At 48.2% G+C, this 20919-nt stretch overlaps 1 protein-coding gene across 1 annotated transcript in view; it reads right to left on the reverse strand.

Moving 5' to 3' along the window:
• OGFOD1 (2-oxoglutarate and iron dependent oxygenase domain containing 1) overlaps positions 1 to 20919 on the reverse strand; it is a 213997-nt gene that overhangs the window by 106717 nt on the left and 86361 nt on the right. Inside the window, exon 8 of the mRNA XM_085638720.1 lies at positions 17689 to 17802. Within this exon, the coding sequence (XP_085494846.1) occupies positions 17689 to 17802 (114 nt within the window). The remainder of the gene's footprint in view (positions 1 to 17688; positions 17803 to 20919) is intronic.

The following is a 20919-nucleotide window of genomic DNA, read 5'->3' on the forward strand; positions in this document are numbered from 1 at the left end:
TTGGGCATTTTTTGTTTTCGTGGGTGGCGAAGAGGTCTATCTGAGGATGCCCCCACTTGTGGAAGAATGGGCGAAGAACTTGTGGATGCAGTTCCCATTCGTGCATTTGCTGCGTTTGTCTGCTGAGCAGATCTGCCATGGTGTTTTGTATGCCTGGGACGTGTTGTGCCAGGAGAAAGATTTTTTGTGGAATTGCCCATCTCCATATGCTCTGTGCTAAGCGGGAGAGCTGGGGAGAGTGTGTCCCCCCCTGTTTTTGAATATAATACATTGCAGTCATATTGTCTGTGCGAATGAGGACTGCTTTGGCTGAAATTTGTTTCTGAAAGGATTTCAGGGCTAGAAAGATCGCCAATAGCTCCAGATGGTTGATGTGGAGTAATTTTTGCTGTGGCGTCCATAGACCTTGCACTGTGAGGTGTAGAAGGTGCGCTCCCCAGCCGGAGAGCGATGCGTCCGTTGTTAGAATCACCTGAGGAACCGGGTCCAGGAACGGCCGCCCTTTGGAAAGGTTTGTGGTGTTCCACCACTGCAGAGAGTGATGGGTGCGGCCGTCCACCAACACCAGATCCGTCAGCTGTCCCTGGGCCTGGTTCCACTGCCGTGCTAGGCACTCTTGAAGTGGACGCATGTGGAGTCTTGCATGGGGCACTATGAAGATGCAAGATGCCATCATCCCTATTAGCTTCATAAACACTCTTGCTGGGAGAGAGTGCTGAAAAATGAATGTTTGGCGCAAGGCTTGTATGCTTGCGATTCTGGCTGAATTGGGATAGGCTATAGCTTTGGAGGTGTCTATAGTGGCCCGAGATATTGCTTTGTGTGAGATGGTATGAGGTGGGACTTTTGATGGTTCACCGTGAAGCCTAGCTGGTGGAGCAGTTGGATGGTGCTGTTTGTATGTTGCACACATTGGTCGTAGGACGCGGCTTTTATCAGCCAGTCGTCCAAGTAAGGGAAGACGTGAATGTGTTGTCTTCTGAGGTGAGCTGCTACTACCGCTAGGCATTTGGTAAACACCCGTAGTGCGGTTGTGACCCCGAAGGGGAGAACCCTGAATTGGTAATGCTGACCGTCCACCACAAACCTGAGGTACTTCCTGTGAGAAGGGTGTATTGGAATATGAAAGTATGCGTCTTTCAAGTCCAGTGTAGTGAGAAAGTCTCCCTGACAGAGGAGTGGGAGAACTTGTTGGAGGGTGACCATGTGGAAATGGTCCAAATGTATGTATGCATTTAGAGGCCGGAGGTCTAGAATGGGCCGTAGGGTCTCGTCTCTCTTTGGGATTAGAAAATACAGAGAGTAGACCCCTAGATTTTGCTGATTGACGGGAACCTGCTCTATAGCTTGTTTTTGGAGGAGGGAGATTACCTCCTGTTTGAGCAGTATGGTGTGTTCTTGTGACATTGTACGGTGCCTGGGTGGAATATTGGGTGGGGTAGATGTTAGTTTGAGACAGTAGCCTGACTGAACAATTTGTGTCACCCATTTGTCTGATGTTATGGTCTCCCAGGTGTGAAGAAAATGCCGTAGCCTGCCCCCGACTGGAGTGGAATGGTCTGGGGGAAGCGGGGGAAAGTCATTGGGCGGGTGGTGTGGCAGAACGGGTGTTGTTGGTTTTGCCCCTGCCTTTATTATTGTTTCCTCTATAACCACCTCTCTGATAGCCCTTTGAGAAGGTATTCTGAGGAGGGGACTTGTAGGAAGTAGAGGCGCTATCGGCAGAGTAACCTCTGCCTGTGCCCCGAAAGGAGGAACGACGAAATGAACGTCTAGGGGTATGGGATTGTAATGCCCTCATAGACTTTGCTGTATCCGTGTCCTTTTTCATTTTCTCCAATGCTTCGTCCACCTTTGGACCAAATAGGTGTTGTTGGTCAAAGGGGTGATTTAATATAGATGCCTGGACTTCTGGCTTAAACCCCGAGATTCTGAGCCAGGCATGACGACGAAGCAAAACACTAGTGTTTATAGCTCTAGAAGCTCTGTCTGCTGCGTCGAGGGCACATTTAATTGAGGTGTTGATGATGAGCTTTCCCTCCTGTATTAGCTCATGAGCCCTGTGTTTATGTTTGTCTGGGAGGTGTTGCATGATAGCCTCCAGCTCATCGTAATGCGCTCTATCATAACGTGCAAGCAGTGCTTGTGTGTTGGCGATGCGCCACATATTTGCGGCTTGCGAGGCAGTGCGTTTACCAGACGCATCTAAGAGCTTTGACTCCTTATCTGGTGGTGGAGCCTCCCGCGAGGATTGAGAGTTAGACCGCTTCCTAGCTGTGGATACTACCAATGAGTCTAAGGGAGCAGGTCCTTTAATATATGCAGGATCTGTGGGGGCTGCTTTATATTTCTTCTCTATCCTGGGGTTCAATACCCTAGCTCTAACTGGGTCCTTGAACACCTCTGCAGCATGTTTGGTTACTCCTTTTAGCATGGGCTATATTGCTGTGGCCTTATCTTGTATGTCAAAAGTGTCCAGTAGGAAATCGTCCTCAACTGGCTCGCTGTGTAATTCTACCCCATGGTAGTGTGCCGCCCGCTGTATTAAGTGGTGGAACCCCAGGGAGTCCTCCGGAGGAGATGGCCTGGATGGATAAATGTCATCCTGAGGCATATCAGGTACATCAGGGTTGTGGTAATCCTCCCATGGGTCTGGTGTCCCTGGAGGTGTGGGGTCTATTGGGGCGTCTGCCGGATCATAATCTGGATCTCCATAATCAGGGTCTGGAGATGGGGTTGGAGAGCGGGGAGGCAAAGGTCGCGGAGAAACGGGAGGTGGAGGAGGTGGAGAAGGTGGAGGAGGTGGAAGAGGTGGTGGGGAGGGTACTCTGAAGGGGGATGTGGCAGAGACCTTCCGTTTTGGCGGTGGAGGAGGATCTGGCTTGGTTAAATGTCTCTTTTTGGAAGACAAAGTTAAATGACCAGTCTTTGGATCCTTTGTTAAAGTTTTTTGATAAGGATCAGGTGTAAATAGTTCTCCTGGCATCGTCTGTCGGTGCCGACGTTTTCGGAGCCGAGGGCTTCGATGGTTTCTCCATGCCATGCTTTTTCGGGGTCTCCGATTTCTTCGGTGCCGAGGCAGGCTTCGGCGCCGGAGCGTCGGTGCCGAGGGGCTTATGCTTATGCTTTGTCGGCACCGAGAGTGCAGGTTTCGAGCCCGATGACTTCGGAGCCGAACTGGGTGTGGTTTTCTTCGGTGCCGACCGGTGTTTTTCGGCACCAGGAGTAGGCTGGCTCGAGCCCGAGCCGCCGGGAGACTTATGATGCTTCGACACCGGGCCAGAAGGTGGGGTGATAGAAGCTGTAGGTTTGGTTTTCCCTAGGCCCGGAGGCGAAGGTGTAACCGGAGTCTCTTTCCGTGTGGGTACGGGAGTGGGAGGGGGTAGAGTACTCACGACCCTCTGCGCTGGTGTTATCTCCTCCAGGTCGGAATCGTCGGCCTCGGAAGCGCTGACGAGTTCTTCCACCTGCTCGGTGTGCTGCTGCCCCGAAGCTCCGGTGTCGTCTCCGAAGATGTCGGGTGGAGCCGAAGTCGATGAGTGCACCATGGTGCGTCGAGCTCTTCGATCCCGGATGGTCTTTTTCGATCGAAAAGACTTGCAGGCGGGGCAGTCTCGGGCCTCGTGTTCGGGAGAGAGGCAGAGGTTACACACCTGATGCAGGTCGGTGTGGGGAAATTTAGACCCACATTTTGGGCACTTTTTGAAGGGAGTCCTTTCCATCGGCCGAGACCGGAGTCGAGGGAGGCCCGAAGGCCGGTGCCGATGTCTGGAATCGAGAAGTGCCGCCGAGAGAGATGAAGATGATGATTTTTGTCTTAAGAATCTCGATGGACGAGGATTTTCCGTCGAAGGTCGAACTGGAAAGGTTCGAAGCCGGAGCACGAAGTATCACATCCGAGCCCGATGGCGGAAAGAACAATCTGAGGATGGAGCCGAAGCCCATGCGCAGTACGGACCAAAGGAGGAGTCACCGAACTCGTGACTTCCAAAGACTGTCCAAGAAGAAAAACAAACTGCAAACATCCGGGCCCAACACCAGATGGCGATCTATGCAAAAGTGTATAATCTGCAGCTCATATGCCTCGAACAAAAGTCTTTCAGGCTTTGTAAAATGATTTTGGACTCAATTACGATTAAGAGGTGTCATGCAAGAAGCACTCCCTTTCATATTCACAACAGAATGGATCAATGGGATCCCAACTGGGGTGGGTGATAACTGATTCACATAGGCAGATATTCACAGGGGATAGACTTTAGGGGCATGGGGTGGGTGTTGGGGGGGCAAGAGAAGTCAACAGTACAGAGGACCACTGCCTCCTCCCCCAATATATTCCCAAAGAGGTTTTTTTTTGTAAAGCTGCAGCTTTCCCTTTAATGGAGACAGGTGCTTAAAAAACAAAATAATAATGCTTCCCACTTGGGAATGCAAATTTGACCTATTAGTACAGAAGTCGGATTGCAAATTGCATCCCTACTCACAAACCCATTGGTGGACTTTTGCAGATCCCCGATTGAAGATTTCATCAGACTTGTAGCTGTTTGTTTGGGGTTTGTTGAAAAGCACACAAAATGCACCCAGCAATGCTCTATGTCCATGTGGAACCAGAACAGGACTAAAGGTTTAAGATGGATAAAAGGAGAGATGAATAATTAAAAGTTTCGGCAGTGCAGGATTGATTAGACTTAATTTCAAATTGTGCTTCAACAGTTCTGGATATTTGCAAATGTGTATTTCTCAGGTGAGTGGCACTCATCAAATGACATTCGAAAGGAAGACAAAAAAAAATATCTAAGGGCCGAAAAAAGAGTGAATATGTGCAAATTTGTTGAGAGTTTGAGGTACCTGTGGCACCAGTGAAACAATGTTAAGATTCCATTAAAAAAGGCTAAATAGGCTACTGTCTCTCTATGCAAAGATGACTGCAACCGCTTGCTACTGAAGGCCAGAGGCAGGGTGGCAGGAGAGGGGGGAAATACTGTGGAGGCTGAGGTGTCACGAAAGGGATACTCAGCAATCAAGAGACACAGAGAAATTGGTGCGTGGCCCTAAAGTTGACAACATGGTGGTGACCAAACAGAGAGTCTGCATTAGGACAAAGAACACATGTACTCCCAGGGCCCTGTCAGATAGCACCTTGCGAAACCGGCTACTAGGTGGTTGGTGCAGTGTGGCACTGAGGTACAGGAGGGACAGCAGTTGCACCAGGAAGAGAGGGTGCGTCTGTGCGCACAGTCAGGATTTCGTCCCCCAACCCCCCTAAGGATGGTAAATCTGTTCACAGAACAAAAGTGGTGGGCCCTAAAAACTCCATTTACAGCAGTCATGCTCCCTAAGGATAAGTCCGCAATCTGCTTTCTCTGTTGAGAGGGAAGATAGATGGGAATCATAACACAGTTGTAAGAGGTCAGCAGTTAGCCACCATGAGCTCAGAGGGCAATAAAACAGACAAAAGAATAGTGCTGGTTCAAATGAAGGACAAAAGGCAGCTAATCCTGGTCACTAAAGCTGCAGCTAGGAAGAAAGACAACATGTTGCATGGCTTCTAGATTCACAACTTCACAAACTTGAGTTAGGCTACCTTGAGATGTTGTAAAACTTTGCAGCATATCAAAAATTAGCTTCTAACGCCTGGGGCAGAGGGCTTGCTATGGTATGCAGAGTGACTGGGGGCCTGTGAGGGGGAAAGGTCTTCATGTATTCAGACCCAGACGCCAACCAGATCATACATTTTCGTCATCAAGGAGAGTTAAGTTGGGCTGAAGAAGAGCGGATGGATTATAGTGGGCGAAGCAGATGTAGTAATTTCAAAGAGTGGCGCTGCTGAATTCCTGGTTCTATGTTATTGTGCTGCACATTATATAGTCAGAATAAACCATTTTGAGATTTACAAGCCCTGAAATTTAGAATCCTAATAATTATTATTTCCTGTTTTCTCCTTTAACCCACAAACCAGACCGAGGGTCCTTTCAGTAGAAGTAGAACGGAGTTCAAATTTGTGGTGATTACAATATTCATAAACAGTGATCTGGCATTTATGTATTTGTTCCAAGTGAGAGGGAGATTTTACTTATGGTTGATCGTGTTCTTTACTCTACGTTAAACTGTACAGATTAAATGATTTATACTGTAAAAACTACAGCATCAGAAGAAGGTGTGACAGAAGGGATAGCTCAGTACCTTGATGGAAATATGCAATCGCATGGAAGTACTAGTTTGACATATTGAAATCATAGATTGCATTTTGAAAGAAAACAGATGCAAAGTTCCTAGTTACTGAAGTAGTACTTCCTGGAAACCAGGAAAGCCCAAGGTCATTGGTTCATTAGTGCACTAATGACAAATATTTTTGTCACTGGTTTGTGGAAAATGGTGTCCATGCATTATTGAATTTCTACTACATACTGAACATCTTCAATCAATCAAGATTCTATGCAAGTTCACAAACAGTCCGTAAGAGAAACACCCGAATAGAGTAATTAATGCATTCCGAACAACTTACAACACTGGGAAACTTTCTGAGGTTGCTGTGTGTTTATACATTTAATTAATTCATTCTAGAAGTACAAATTGTTAGGAAGACTCAATCAGCAATTTATTTTGGCTTCTACATTTGCTTAATAAATCAGACTGTAGACATTTTACATTTTATTTACTACTATTATATTGTGCGTAACATGAATTCGATCATCTCTATACACAGACTTGTTGGACATCTTCTGTCCTTAAATTTATATGCTTGTCTGTAATTTGTTTCTGAGGGATGTACCTACCTGTCCAGGCAGTGTGTTTTATGACTTTCAGGCCGAGAGGAAATTTTTAAAGATTGGTTTGAAGTAGAAAAGGCTAGGCGACTGGAAAGCATTTTAGGGTATTTTTTTTACCAGGGTAGAAATGAGCGCACTCAGCAGGGCAGCTGAATGGAGAGCATGTTGAACCTATTAGGTGTGATAATGTTGCACATGCTAATGGCAGAGTAGGACACCCATTGTTTCACAAAGTATTTTCAACTGGAATCCAGCTCTTACGTTAACTCTATGCTTCTCAGTGCCGAGACCAGCATCTCTTCTTTAAGCTGGTGGTAAGACTAGCCACCAACGTCTTTTTCAAGACAATCTCGAAGCATTTTTGGGTGTTTGGGATTGAATATGCTACTTACCAGTATGCATCTGTTCTTGGCATGTAGGGCTGCTGACATTCCTATCTGTGCATAGATCGCCGCCTAGTGTTGGGTCCGGAGGATTGCACATTGTTGTCCTGGAAGAGTCTTCGAAGTATCCTGAGATGGGTGACTCCTCCCCTGGACCACAGTGCGCATGGGCATCCTCTCCATCCCCAGATTGTTTTTCGCCATTGTGGCAGTGATGGAGTAGATACAGGAAGTGATGACCATGCTATACAGTAATTCTGAGAGCTGCAGCTGCGACAGGCGCCGGGGAGGAGGGTGGGCGATATGAATGTCAGCAGCCCTACATGCCAAGAACAGATGCATACTGGTAAGTAGCATATTCAGTTCGAGGCATGTGGGCTGCTGAATTCATATCTGTGCATAGAATACACAGCAGTACCTCCTATTAGCGGCGGCTACCCGTGCCAGCTGCAGCAGTCTGAAAAAGAGTTTTGAGAACAGCCTGTCCTACAGCTGCTTGCTGTTTTGAGTGTACATCTACACAGTAGTGTTTTGTAAATGTATGTATAGTGGACCATGTGGCTGCTCTACATATTTCTTGTAAAGGAATGTTTCCCAGGAAAGCCATGGAGGCCCCTAACTTCCGTGTTGAGTGGGCTCGTGGTGGAATCGTTAATGTGCGTTTAGCTTTTTGATAACAAATTTGGATACATTTAACGATCCATCTGGCTATACCTGCTTTGGAAATGGCGTTGCCTTTGTGTTGTGGAGAGAAGGCAACAAAGAGTTGTTTAGTCTTCCTAAAGTTTTTAGTTCTGTCAATATAGTACATGAGGGCCCTCTTTACATCTAGTGTGTGGAGCATCCTCTCAGCGACATTTTGTGGGTTTTGAAAGAAAACAGGCAGTTTGATGGTTTGGTTCATGTGGAACTGCGATATTACTTTAGGCATGAATTTGGGGTTGGTACGTAGTACGACTCGGTTTGCGTGAACTTGTATAAATGGCTCTTGAATGGTTAGTGCCTGGAGTTCACTAACTCTTCTTAAGGAAGTGATGGCAACCAGGAAAGCCACTTTCCAGGTGAGGAATTGAATCTCACAAGAATGGAGAGGTTCAAAGGGTGGACCCATTAGTCTGGTGAGGACCAAGTTGAGGTTCCACACCGGTGCTGGGGGGTGCCTTAGGGGAATCACCCGTTTAAGTCCTTCCAAGAAGGCTTTGATGGCAGGCACTCTGAATAAAGAGAGGTGCTGCCTGTTTTGGAGGTAGGCTGCTATTGCTGTTAAATGGACACGTATTGAGGTGTATGCTAGATTGCATCGGTATAGGTGTAAGAGATAGCAGATTATGTTCTGAATAGATGCGTCTAGTGGGTTAAGGTGATTGTTGTTGCAATAAATGACAAACCTCTTCCATTTGGCTGCATAGCAAGCTCTGGTAGTGGGTCTCCTAGCTTCCTTAATGATCTCCATACAGTCAGGTGGCAGGTTTAGGTAGCCAAACTCTAAGACTTCAGGAGCCAGATTGCCAGGTTCAACTGTTGCGGATCTGGGTGTTGAATTTCTCCATGGTTCTGCGTCAAAAGCGCGGGTTTGATCCGCAGCCTTTGATGCGGCACCACGGAAAGTTGTAGAAAGGTGGTGTACCATGGCTGGCGTGCCCATGTTGGAGCAACCAGGATGAGTGTCAGAGAGTGCTGTCGCAGTTTGCGTGCCACCAGCGGTATCAACGGCGCTGGGGGAAAAGCGCATGCAAATCTGCCGGACCAGTTCATCCATATCGCATTGCCCTGCGACTGTGGATGTGGGAACCTGGCGGCAAAGCTTTGGCATTTTGCGTTTTCCCTTGTGGCGAATAGGTCTGTCTCTGGATGACCCCACTGCTGGAAGTAAGGTTGGAGTACTGATGGGTGTAACTCCCACTCGTGCATCTGGTGGCTGTGTCTGCTGAGCAGATCCGCCATCTGGTTGTCCTTGCCGGGGAGGTGTTCCGCCATGAGGAATATGTTCCTCTGAATGGCCCACTTCCACATGCTCTGAGCCAGATGAGACAACTGTGGAGAGTGTGTTCCTCCCTGCTTCTGTATGTAGTACATGGCAGTCATGTTGTCCGTCCGGATCAACACGACCTTGTTGCACAGGTGTACTTTGAATGCTTTCATTGCCAGGAAGATTGCCATCAGTTCCAGAAGGTTGATGTGCATCTTCTTCTGTTGTGTAGTCCATAGTCCCTGCACTGTGTAATTGAGTATATGAGCTCCCCATCCCTGGAGAGACACGTCCGCTGTCAGTATGATTTGTGGGACAGGCTCTTGGAACGGTCGGCCCTTGCAAAGGTTTTGTGGATTCCGCCAATGCAGAGAGTTGTATGCCCGACCGCTCACCAACACTAGGTCTTTCAACTGTCCTTGAGCCTGATTCCACTGACGTGCTAAGCACTCCTGAAGCGGGCGCATATGTAGTCTTGCGTGTGGGACTATGAAGATGCAGGAGGCCATCATGCCTATCAACTGCATGAACACTCGCGCCGAAAGGGAGTGTTGAGGTTTGAATTTTGAGATCAGCAGTTGCATGCTGTTGATTCTCACTAAAGTTGGCTGAGCTGTGGCAGCCAGAGTGTTGATTGTCGCGCCTAAGTACTGTTGTACGTGCGCAGGTTGGAGACTTGATTTTGGGTAATTTAGTGAGAATCCCAGATCGTGAAGAAGGTGAATGGTGTGGGACATGTGGGTGGCACATTGTTGTGCTGATTTGGCCTGAACTAGCCAGTCGTCCAAATAAGGGAAGACGTGAATATTTTGTCTTCGCAGATGCGCGACCACTGTCAGCAGGCACTTGGTAAAGACCCTGGGCGCTGTTGTTACTCCGAAGGGGAGACCTTTGAACTGATAGTGATTCCCCTGAATGGTGAATCTGAGGTATTTCCTGTGTGAAGGGTGTATTGGTATGTGGAAGTATGCATCCTTCAGGTCCAGTGTAGCTAGGAAATCCCCCTGAGTAAGTAGTGGGAGAACCTGTTGGAGGGTTGTGAGAAAGTGCCATCTTTCTTGCATGGTATGCCCCCACTTTTTGCTAAATTGCTGAATGTACTTCGATTGAGTGTACCCTGGGTTCCTGCCAATCAGGTGCCCAGGGCCTATGTTCCTTCCTTAAACCACACAAACTCCAAATTGGCAAACCCTAGCCACATGTCAGCCCCTAGTAAATGGTACCCTAGGTACCCAGGGCCTTGTGGCCAGGGAAGGCCTCTAAGGGCTGCAGCACTCATTGTGCCACCCTCAGAGGCCCTGTACCCTTACACACACACTGCCCTTGCAGGCTGAGTGTCTGGGTGCAGGACAAAACAAAGAGTCGACATGGCACACATCACTGTGTACCATGCCCATCACCTACACTGCCAAGGCATTTGTCAGCCACCCCTCTAGCTGGGTGCATTACGCCTATGGTGTGGGCACAGGAGCAGGAGCCCTGTGCCCCTACAGTACCCGGGTCCATTCCTGGGCACTGTAAGTGCAGTGCTGTCATTTAAGAGTGCATGGTGCTGAGAGCTTGTCAAACACGAGCTCCACAGCACCATATTGGCAACACTGAAGCCTGGGAAGTTTGGTATCAAACTTCTCAGCACTTTGAACCCACACTGATGCCAGTGTAGGATTTAATGTACTAAGCACCCCAGAGGGCATCTTAGAGATGCCCCCTTACAGCTAACTTACAATCCACGTCTGCTCTGAGGCTGCCCAGGCTGCCACACAGCAGACACGTTGCTGGACCCCTGGGTGGGAGAGCCCCTGCTCTCCCGGGCCTGCAACAATGCACATCCTGGGTGAGGTGAGAAATCTCCTCCCCCAGGATGAGCAAAGGGAAGCTTCAAAGGCAGGCCGCCATTTGGAGTTTCCCCAGGCCACTGCAACCCCCCACTCTGGCGGGAAGCTTGGCCGGAAACCCCATACAAGGACAGGGGATGTGCCAGCCTGCCCACCCCACCCCTCAGGTGGGGGAGGCGAGGTGAAGCACATCTCCGGGCTCTCGCCATCTTGAAGATGGGAGGCCCTACCCTATCAGGATTAGGCTACTGCCCCCCTCCCACAGGAGAGAGGCAGGATAGGGGGTGTACCCACCCCAGGACAGGGACCCATTGGTCCCTGGCCTTCACCTACCTGTAACGCCCCTAAATCTAGTATTTACGGGCCCCCTGAACCTTCCTTCCTTAGATTCCAGATAGAAAACTACAAGAAGAGCAAGAAGAACAAGGACCTGCCTGCAGCTGCTAAAAAGAGAAGAAGACACCAACTGCTTTGGCCCCAGCCCTACCGGCCTGTCGACTCTCGAACCTGCACCAGCGCGGCATCTCTCGTGGCCAGCAACCTCACCAACCCCGGAGGACCTGGCTACCTTTTAGCTCTAAGCCCCTGGGACTCCCACGAGTAGAGGCTCTACTCAAGAAACCTATTTGCTATCCCTGGCACCAGCCCGGGACCGCGGACCCAACACACTCTGCACCAGCCAAGCCTGGCCAGTGCCGGAGTGGACAAAGACCCTGAGGACGACCCCACGGCGACTGTGACCCAGAGTCCGGCACCCAAGGACCCCCCTCGACATCCCGGAAGAAGCCTGCAGCCTCAGAACCAAGTGCCACCCCAGCCGCGATCAACCAGAGGGTAAGATTCCCGACGTCAAAAGGCACCCCTGCACCCTGCGCCCTGCGGCCCCCTGTGCCCAATCCTGGGGTACCCACCTAACCTACAACTACCCAACTTACCTCTCGAAGTGGTGGTGGCACCTGAAACATCCTCGTCCCCGAGCCTGCAGCCTTTTTCCAAACCGGAACATTCCCATTGATTTCCATTGAGCGCCCGAAGGCTCAAAAGCACCCTGCACCCAGCCGCCCGAGTGGCCCTGGCAGTGCCCTCTCTACACTAACCTACTTCCCCACTTGCCCTGAGTAAGTGACCAGGAGCCCAGCTCCCACAGCCGCGTGGCTTGCCAGACAGCAGCCACCAACCAAGGCCCCCCTCTCCCTCATAGGATAACATTGGGCCTAACTCTCTCTGCACCCGGCCGTTCTGAAACCGCTGAGGGTGAACCAACTGTACCTACCTGACCCTGGGGGACCCCTGAGTCCATGCCCGGAATTTCAACTCTGCCAGTCGAGTACTTACCCTTAAACCGCTAACTTCATTTTCCTCATAGGGTAACATTGACTGGCTTTTTATTCAAAAATCTTCTAAGTGTGAACTTTTCAAAACTGCAAAAATTCACCAAAAACCAGCCAAGTGACAAAAACGAATGTACTCACCTGCTCCCAGGTGAGCTCCCAGTGCTGGATCTTGGTGCCCAGCCCTGACCCTGAAAAGTGTTCACAACTATACTTACCTCTAACTCATTTTTCTCCCATAGGAAACCATTGTCTGCTTTTCTGTGAAATTTCTTATAAGTGTCTATTTTTGCAAATTTGAAATATTCTTTTAAAATCGTACCATTTCTGCAAACGAAATTACTTACCTGCTTTTGATAAGGACCCCAGTCCTGGGTCTAGGCACCCAGTCCTGGATTACTAAAGTAACGATAAAGTACTCTACCTGCAATGTGAATTTCTTGCCATAGAGATCCATTGAATGTTTTCTTTGAAATATTTTTTAAGTGCTAACTTTTGAAATAGCTAAATATTATTTAAAAATCATTACAGTTATTAAGTCGACTTTCATCACTTGATTCTGAATACTGACCCAAGGCTGGTTCTAGGAGCCAGACCTGGAATTCCAAAAGTAATCTGAAAAGTAATTTATTACAAATAACCTGAATTTACCATTGAGCTCAATGCATTGTTATGTTTAGGAAATAGGATTGTTTATTGCAACCAACTGTGACTGTTTACACAAATTTATTGCTTAAGACAAAAGTATTTATATTCAACCTCTCATTCTGAGAAAGTATATTTTTACCCCCTTTGTGGTTCTAAAAATAAAGCAAGCATATATTTTATATATACAAACCATTGGCCTGGAGTTCAGTTATTGAGTGTGTGAAACCATTTGCTCACTGAGTGTGTACAATAAATGCTTTACACTGTCCTCTGGTACTGCCTTACTGCTCGACCAAGCTACCACTTTTGAGAGTAAGGTCATACCTAACTTTGACCTCTATCAGCCTCTGGGGGACTGTGGACTCTGTACACCCTGTACATATTAGGGAACAGTATATACAGAGCCACTTTCTCACAAGGGTGAGCATATGGAAATGCTCCGACAGTATATATAGGTTTAGGGGTCGCAGGTCTAGGATAGGTCGGAGCGAGCCGTCCTTTTTTGGGATCAAGAAGTACAGAGAGTACACTCCTGTGCCCTGCTGGGCGGTGGGCACTACTTCTATGGCCCCTTTTGCGAGCATAGCAAGCACTTCTTGCTGGAGTAAATGTAAGTGTTCGGCTGACATAGGACGGTGCTTCGGTGGTATATTGGGTGGAGTGGAAGTTAGTTCCAGACAGTACCCATGTTGAATGATGTCCCTGACCCACCTGTCCGTGGTGATGTTCTTCCATACGGGCAGGAACAGCTGGAGTCGTCCCCCGACAGGTGTTAAGTGGTCGGGGGGTAGGGAGAGGGCGTCACTGTTTATTTTTTGGGGAGGACCTGGTGTTGCCATATCCATGTCCCCTGCCCTTGGCGCTGGATCCACGATATCCACCCCTGTTGTTTTTGTCGTAGGTGGTTTGTGTGCCACCTTTGGCATACTGTTGTTGTGACCCCTGGCCTCTTGATGTTCCCCTATTTCCAGTGCGACGAAAGGAGCCACTACGAAATTGTTGGGTTTGTAGCGCCCCCATAGATTTGGCAGTATCTGTGTCTTTTTTTATTTTCTCTAGGGTAGTGTCAACGTCTGGGCCAAATAAAAATTCCGTGTTAACCGGTAAGTTGAGGATATTGTTTTGGATCTCGGGTTTGAAGCCTGAGATGCGTAACCAGGCATGGCGTCGCAGCATGACACTAGTGTTTATTGCCCTGGCCGCTGTGTCAGCTGCGTCTAGGGCGCATTTTATGGACGCGTTAGTGAGGAGTTGTCCTTCTCTAATGAGGAGCTCCGCTGACTCTTTATACTCCTCTGGTAGGTGTTGGAGCAGTGACTCTAGCGTGTCATAATGTGACCTGTCATAACGTGCCAGGAGTGCTTGTGTGTTGGCAATGCGCAGGATATTGGCTGCTTGCGCTGCCACACGTTTGCCAGATGTTTCAAGGACCTTAGAGTCTTTTTCTGGGGGAGGAGCATCACCATTTGTCTGTGAGTGGGCTCTTTTGCGAGCGTTGGCAACCACCATAGAGTCTAATGGCAACTGACCCCTAATGTATTTAGGGTCACCAGGTGCAGGCTTTTATTTCTTTTCAATCCTGGGGTTTAAGACTCGGGCTTTTGTGGTGTCTTTGAAAATGTCTTTGGCAGGCTTCAGAACCCCTTTAAGCATGGGCAGAGTCTTGACAGTTCTTTCCGAAGATGCGAAAGTGTCAAGCAGGAAGTCCTCCTCAATGGCGTCAGAGTGTAGTTCCACCCCATGATGAGCAGCAGCCCGTTCGATAAGGGCATTAAATGCGGCCGTGTCCTCTGTAGGAGAAGTTTTAATATTGTAGAGTTGCGCGTCCTGAGCATGTGGCGTGACACTTGGGTCTGTGGGGTCATCCCATGCCTGATCAGGATCCTGTATTTCATCGGGATCTGCGTCCCCGGGGTAGATGGTATCGTCCCCACCATATTCCTGCATTGGGTTCGATTCAGAAGGGGTAGGAGAAAAGGACTGCGGATCTAAGTGGAGGGGGTGGAGGTGCTCTTGTAGCACTGGTTCCTGCTCCGCCGGTAGCTTGCGTTTAAGAGGAATTTTGTATGGCACCTCTTCCCTGACTGGAGTGATCTTGCGCTTGTGGAGCATGAGCCTGCCAGTGTCGGCGTCGATAAACTGTGGCCCTGAAGGGTCGTGTTCTGGTAGGCCAGAGGTGGTGGACTGTGTGTGGAGGACACGTGTCCGAATTTGAAAAAGTTTCGGTGCCGATGTCGGTGGCAGCCCAAAGGTAATGTTGGTGGGCTCCGAGTGCACTGTACCGTGTGAGGTAGTGTGGGGACCCGAGGTAGAGTGGAGGGCTACCTGGTCCCGGATACGTTGGAGAGATGCAGAGACCTGTTGCACAGCAAACTGAGATGGTGGTTTGGTGGGCATCTTGGTAGTAGGTGTGGAGGCCGACCCCGACTTTTTTGTCGGAAGGGGGTCACTGGCTGGAAGGGATGCATCGATAGTCGACGTAGTCGAGAACTTCTTCGGCATCGGTGCTTTAGGCGTCGACGTAGCCGAGGCGGCCATTTTGACTGCGGAGGCAACGGGCTTCGGTGTCGGCGCCGAAGGTGTCGGTGCCTTGTGGTGCACGGGGGCGCGCTTCTTCAGTGCGTCGACCGCGTCTGCTGCGGTGAGCTCGGTGCCTAAGTCTTCTTGTACGCGTTCGGAGCTGACGACTTTCTTCGGCGTCGGCGCCGAGGCAGTGGACTGTTTCGACGCCTTTGATCCGACCAACACCAGTTTCGCTTTCGATTTGGAAGGGACTGGAGCGATGGATGTTTTAGGGTTTAACAACCCGGTCGTCTTGGGTAATATTGGCTCTTGCATAGTGTGCAGTGCCGGGCCGGAAGGCGGGGCCGAGGAACCATGGATTAGGTCTTGGGTAAGGCCCGAAGGCGATCCCTCGACCGGAGCCTGACGACTAATTTCGGCCTCCGTTTCGACGGATTGGCCTAACTCCTCAGGAGAGCTGTCTTCTTCAGCCCCATAGGCTTCGTCGATGTCCCCTACCTCGTCAACGGCTTCTTCACGTCGAAAGAGCTCTTCGTCATCGTCGTCCGATTGGGAACCATGCTCCGAAGCGGGGCTAGATAGTACTTCTTCCACGCTCTCGGCGTCCTCGTCCTCGGTGCTATATATGTTGGTGGGTGCAGGCGCTGCCTGCTGCGCCTCGAGCCTCGCTGCCCGTCGGTTCCGTAGAGTTTTCTTGGATCGGAACCGCGCGCAGGCCATGCATTTCGATTCGTCGTGATCCGGCGAGAGACATTTATTACAGACCGGGTGGACATCGATGGGAGGGTACTTGGCGTGGCACAACGGACACCTCTTGAACAGAGTTCTCGATTCCATCGTCGATGGAGCGTCGAAGTGTGGACCAATTCGATTCGAAATTTTGAAAAGGGTGTGGAGCACTAGAACTAGTAGTCGACACCGAACGGTAACTGTACCGACGAAAACTATAGGCCTTTTGGGCTCAAACTAAGTATTCCGAAGCTGAGCTAAGATAGTTGCATCCGAACCCAATGGCGGAAAAAAACAATCTGGGGATGGAGAGGATGCCCATGCGCACTGTGGTCCAGGGGAGGAGTCACCCATCTCAGGATACTTCGAAGACTCTTCCAGGACAACAATGTGCAATCATCCGGACCCAACACTAGGCGGCGATCTATGCACAGATATGAATTCAGCAGCCCACATGCCTCGAACAAATGGATGTTGAGGTTCGTTATGGTGCTAATCAGGGGTTGTCTGGGATTGAGCTGGTGAACTAAGAAGTGTGTCAATTCGAAGAGCCACTTTGGAACTGTTCAAGAGGGAGGCACTTCTAACCATCTGTCCCTCCACTGTGTCAAGTCTGAAGGCATAAGGACAATGCTGAGAATTGCCCATGGAGCTAAAGTGTTCTAGGGAGACCACAGCACTGTTGACACAGAAGCCAAATGAAAATCTCTTGTTTCCAAGCAGGTTTATGTAATGTGAAAACAGTGGAAGGGAAAATAAAGGATCCCTAGAGATGAGGGGGCAAGAGAGTCTAAGAGCAAGCTTCCAAATTGGACCAAACTGTCTCAGCCACAGAGGAGGTGGCTAAGCTATTTGATATGAGAGATGCAGGCCCCGACAAAGGATTACAAGTAAGCTCAGACTAATCATTTGAGGTGGCCACCATAAGGATCCATTTTATGTGTTACATTAGTAACGCTTTTAGGCAGTGTAGCAACTAGCTAATTTTCCCATCGAAGTTCCTCAATGATTGTTTCTCACTTTTACAGATAAGGTTAGCACATAGAATTTCAATTTATGCCGATACTTTGGATATAACCTTTTGGACATGGGTCAAACTTGGTCTCAATTGAAAGATTTGTAGAATACTTCTGCATACATACTCCAGAGTGGGTAGAAAGGACGATGTTATCCAAGTGCTAAGCTCCATTTACAAGAAATTCCGTGCATTAAAACATGAATTCTAAAAGACTAAAACGTTATTACCTTTAGGATGCAAAGGAAGAGTGATGAGTAGTTTTCAATCATGACAGTTATATGTGGAATTCCCTATCCATCAATAACATTGATGATCTTCAGAAATTTAGGAAAGCATCTAACATTTATGTATGAAAACATAGATGCATTCTTTGTACTCCGTGCTTGTATGATTGCAGATTAAGCACCCAAAGCATAACTTTGAAGTTCTGTCATCACCTTATTAGATTGGATAAAATAGTGTAGAAGCTACACCGTAAGGCATACCTTAAGAAAGTCTTTCAAGAGAATCTCTGAACTTTCCTCAAACTCCTCTTGAACTCGTGCCTGAGATTCCACATCCAAATAGGTTGGATTGATCCACTCAAACAGAATTTCATGCTGGAGAGGAAAAATATTAGAAAATCAATGTAAACAAGATGCACGTTATAGCTGAAATGCTATTCCACAGTTTAGATACAGCAACATTTTGGATGCACATCCAAAATGCAACATCCTAGTTTGAAATATTAATTTCCTTCCTTTACTCTCACCCTAGGAAACTGTGTCTATCCTTCATTTTGCTCCGGGCACAACCCAAGCTACAATTACTAAATCCTTTCTCACAAAAAATAACTTTGCAGGCCATAACCATTGAAAACTGACAGTACTGAGCTGAAGACTTGCGTTTCGCTTGCCCTTACACTGCCATCACCAGCCTACAACTAAATACCAACAAAACGAAGTACTCATCATGGGCCCAAACCCCAAAGCATGGAACAACACCTGGTGGCCCCCCGCCCTCGGAAGCCCGCCCACCCCCACGAACCACACACGCAACCTGGGAATCATCCTGGACTCCGAGCTCAAAATGGACCGCCAGATCAACTCCGTCTCGTCCTCCTGCTTCCACACCCTCCGCCTCCTACGTAAAACCTTCAAACAGATCCCCCTCGAACACAGAAAGACCGTCACTCACGCCCTGGTCACCAGCAGACTCGACTATGGCAACACACTCTCTGCCGAAATAAACAAAAAAACTCACCTGTAAGCTACAGAACATCCAGAATGCCGCCGCAAGACTGGTCCTCGACCTGCCAAGACACTGCCACATCTCCCAGCACCTACGCACACTCCACTGGCTCTCCATCGAAGCTAGAGTCACCTTCAAGATGCTCACCCACGCCCACAAGACTCTCCACGACACCGGACCAGCATACCTGAACAACCAACAAATTCCACGCACCCCAGAGGACTCTACGATCTGCCCAGCTCTCCTACGCTGTAGTCTCCCGCACCAGAAAGACCAGATCGGGAGGCTGCTCCTTCTCCTTCCTCGCAGCCCGAGCCTGGAACGCCCTGTCGCTCCACCTCAGACAGACATCGCTCCCCATCTTCGCAAGAAACCTCAAAACCTGGCTCTTCGACAGACCCCCCCCCCCCCCCTTCCTTGATGGACTGGAGCCTGCTAACCCCCACTCCCCCAGTGCCTTGAGACCCTTACGGGCGAGTAGTCGCGCTTAACAAACGCCTGACTGATTAATTGATATACACAGTTGGCAATACAGACAGTTAATTTTCATTCCACCAAAAATTGAACTCTGTTATTTCGCCTCTTGTGTAGTCATGGATATATTTATTACATATTGTTAGATGCTTGGATATGATGTGTGAGACCCAAAACCATAGCACTTTCTAGCATTTTATTTGAAAGGAAATCTTCACAAAACTACAAACGTTCTTCAGTTTCCGTTGATTTGAAAACACTCGTTCAGCAGATTAGTCCATCACATAAAGGGCATGGTCTGTGTTTGGTGATTTTGTCTGGACCACACAGATTTCGTTAGAAGGGCAGCAAACAATGGGTCCCATGTTAGGAGGCAGCCAAGGTCCACTTTTATGCAGCTGAACCTAAAACCCACTTGGTGGGTTTTACGCGCACTGGTACAAGCGAAGCCGGTGGCTGGTGGGCTGATCACGCAAAACACCATAACTAAAAGAGGCTGCACTGTGCATGTGCTGACAGATCCACTATATTCTCTTTTTTTAACAATGCAATTTTAAAATATAGCTCTTTATAAGGAGACAGATTTTATTCCAAGTCTTTTTGTCAATTAAAAAGTGGTACTGTTTTTGAGTAAAACCTCAATTTCAGTGCACAAATAAATAAACATCAGCTTAACCAACAAACACCAGATCATCAAAAAATACATAAATATCACCGTGATGGGACAGAGCACCTGGAGAGCTTTTTGTGCATTTTACATGTTTGTAGTATTTTCTGAAAGAACACGTGTCACTGGAAATGACTAGTACTCCTCCTCCTCCTCCTATCTCTTGTAACTTTGCCCCATTGAAACATTTCCTGTCTATTGGCCACAAGGAGGCAATGTTCTTTTTTTTATCTTTTTTTCTGTTTAGATATAGGATATACATAATATCAAGTACCTTTAAACAACTGCACAGAATCCTCACTAATTCAGAAAATATTTTTATTATTTACCCATTTATTTTATAGGTTATTTTGAAGAGTGCCTGGAGACAAGTCATATCGCTCACATACAACAGGAACCCTGTTCATATGTCATTTCTTGTTGTTCTGTCTGGTACTGGCATTTCCAATTGAAAGGATTGGCTTAACATTTTGGTTTTCATTAATTACTGTCCTGGCTTAGGGTAGGCTTCGGGCCTTTGCTTCTAATAATGTTTCCTTGTGTTTCAATTAATTTGCAGGTAGTCTTTCCAGTAGCTGAATTGAGGTATGCTTTGTGACTCACTGATGCACATACTGTGGGCACTTTAAAAAAAATGTTTTCTGAACAGTGAAAAGAAGTCGGAGTGGGCTCCTGGATTCCACCATGAACTACTTGAGTGCTTTAAGCATGAGTAGAACGCAAACATTTCATCTAGTTTAAGTCCATCTGGCTAGTTTTGTACACACAGCAGCCTGTAAGTTTGTTTTTTCCGAGACTGTTGTATATCACTGTGGGTATAATGTCAGTGAATGTGTTGAGTAGGTGCTGATTTAATGTGCAGATTAATTCATTGTTTTTTTATTGCCTTGTAGCTAGTCCCACTCCACAAACTGAAAGGTCGGATTGATCAAATTCATATGCCAAGGCCACGTCTGCTAAGTATGACTGTTGAGACCGAGTACTACATGGTACAAGAAGGGACTTGATTTAGGGTATCAGTCTGATTCATTGTTGGGCTGATTTAACCTTTGGAAGAGGGACTGCTTGTGGTTGCCATTGGGAGTGGAGGACTTAGTGGTTGTAATATATCATCTACCTCAACCTTTTATTCAAGCTTTTTAACCCAAACTACTAATATTCACGGGGGGGGTGGTTTGGTGGTGGTTTAATGCCAGAGCATGGCAGACGTGATCTAGCTGAGCTTGGGGCCGGGCCCTGAATCCCGCCATTAACTACGCCATTGCGAGGTCATCCAGCTGCCCAACCTGCCTGCCGTGCTACCTGTGGCCCCGGGCGACACTGTGGGTGCACGAAGAAATTTGTG

This window comes from Triturus cristatus, chromosome 12, assembly GCF_964204655.1.
Source record: "Triturus cristatus chromosome 12, aTriCri1.1, whole genome shotgun sequence".
NCBI classification, from domain to species: Eukaryota; Metazoa; Chordata; class Amphibia; order Caudata; family Salamandridae; genus Triturus; species Triturus cristatus.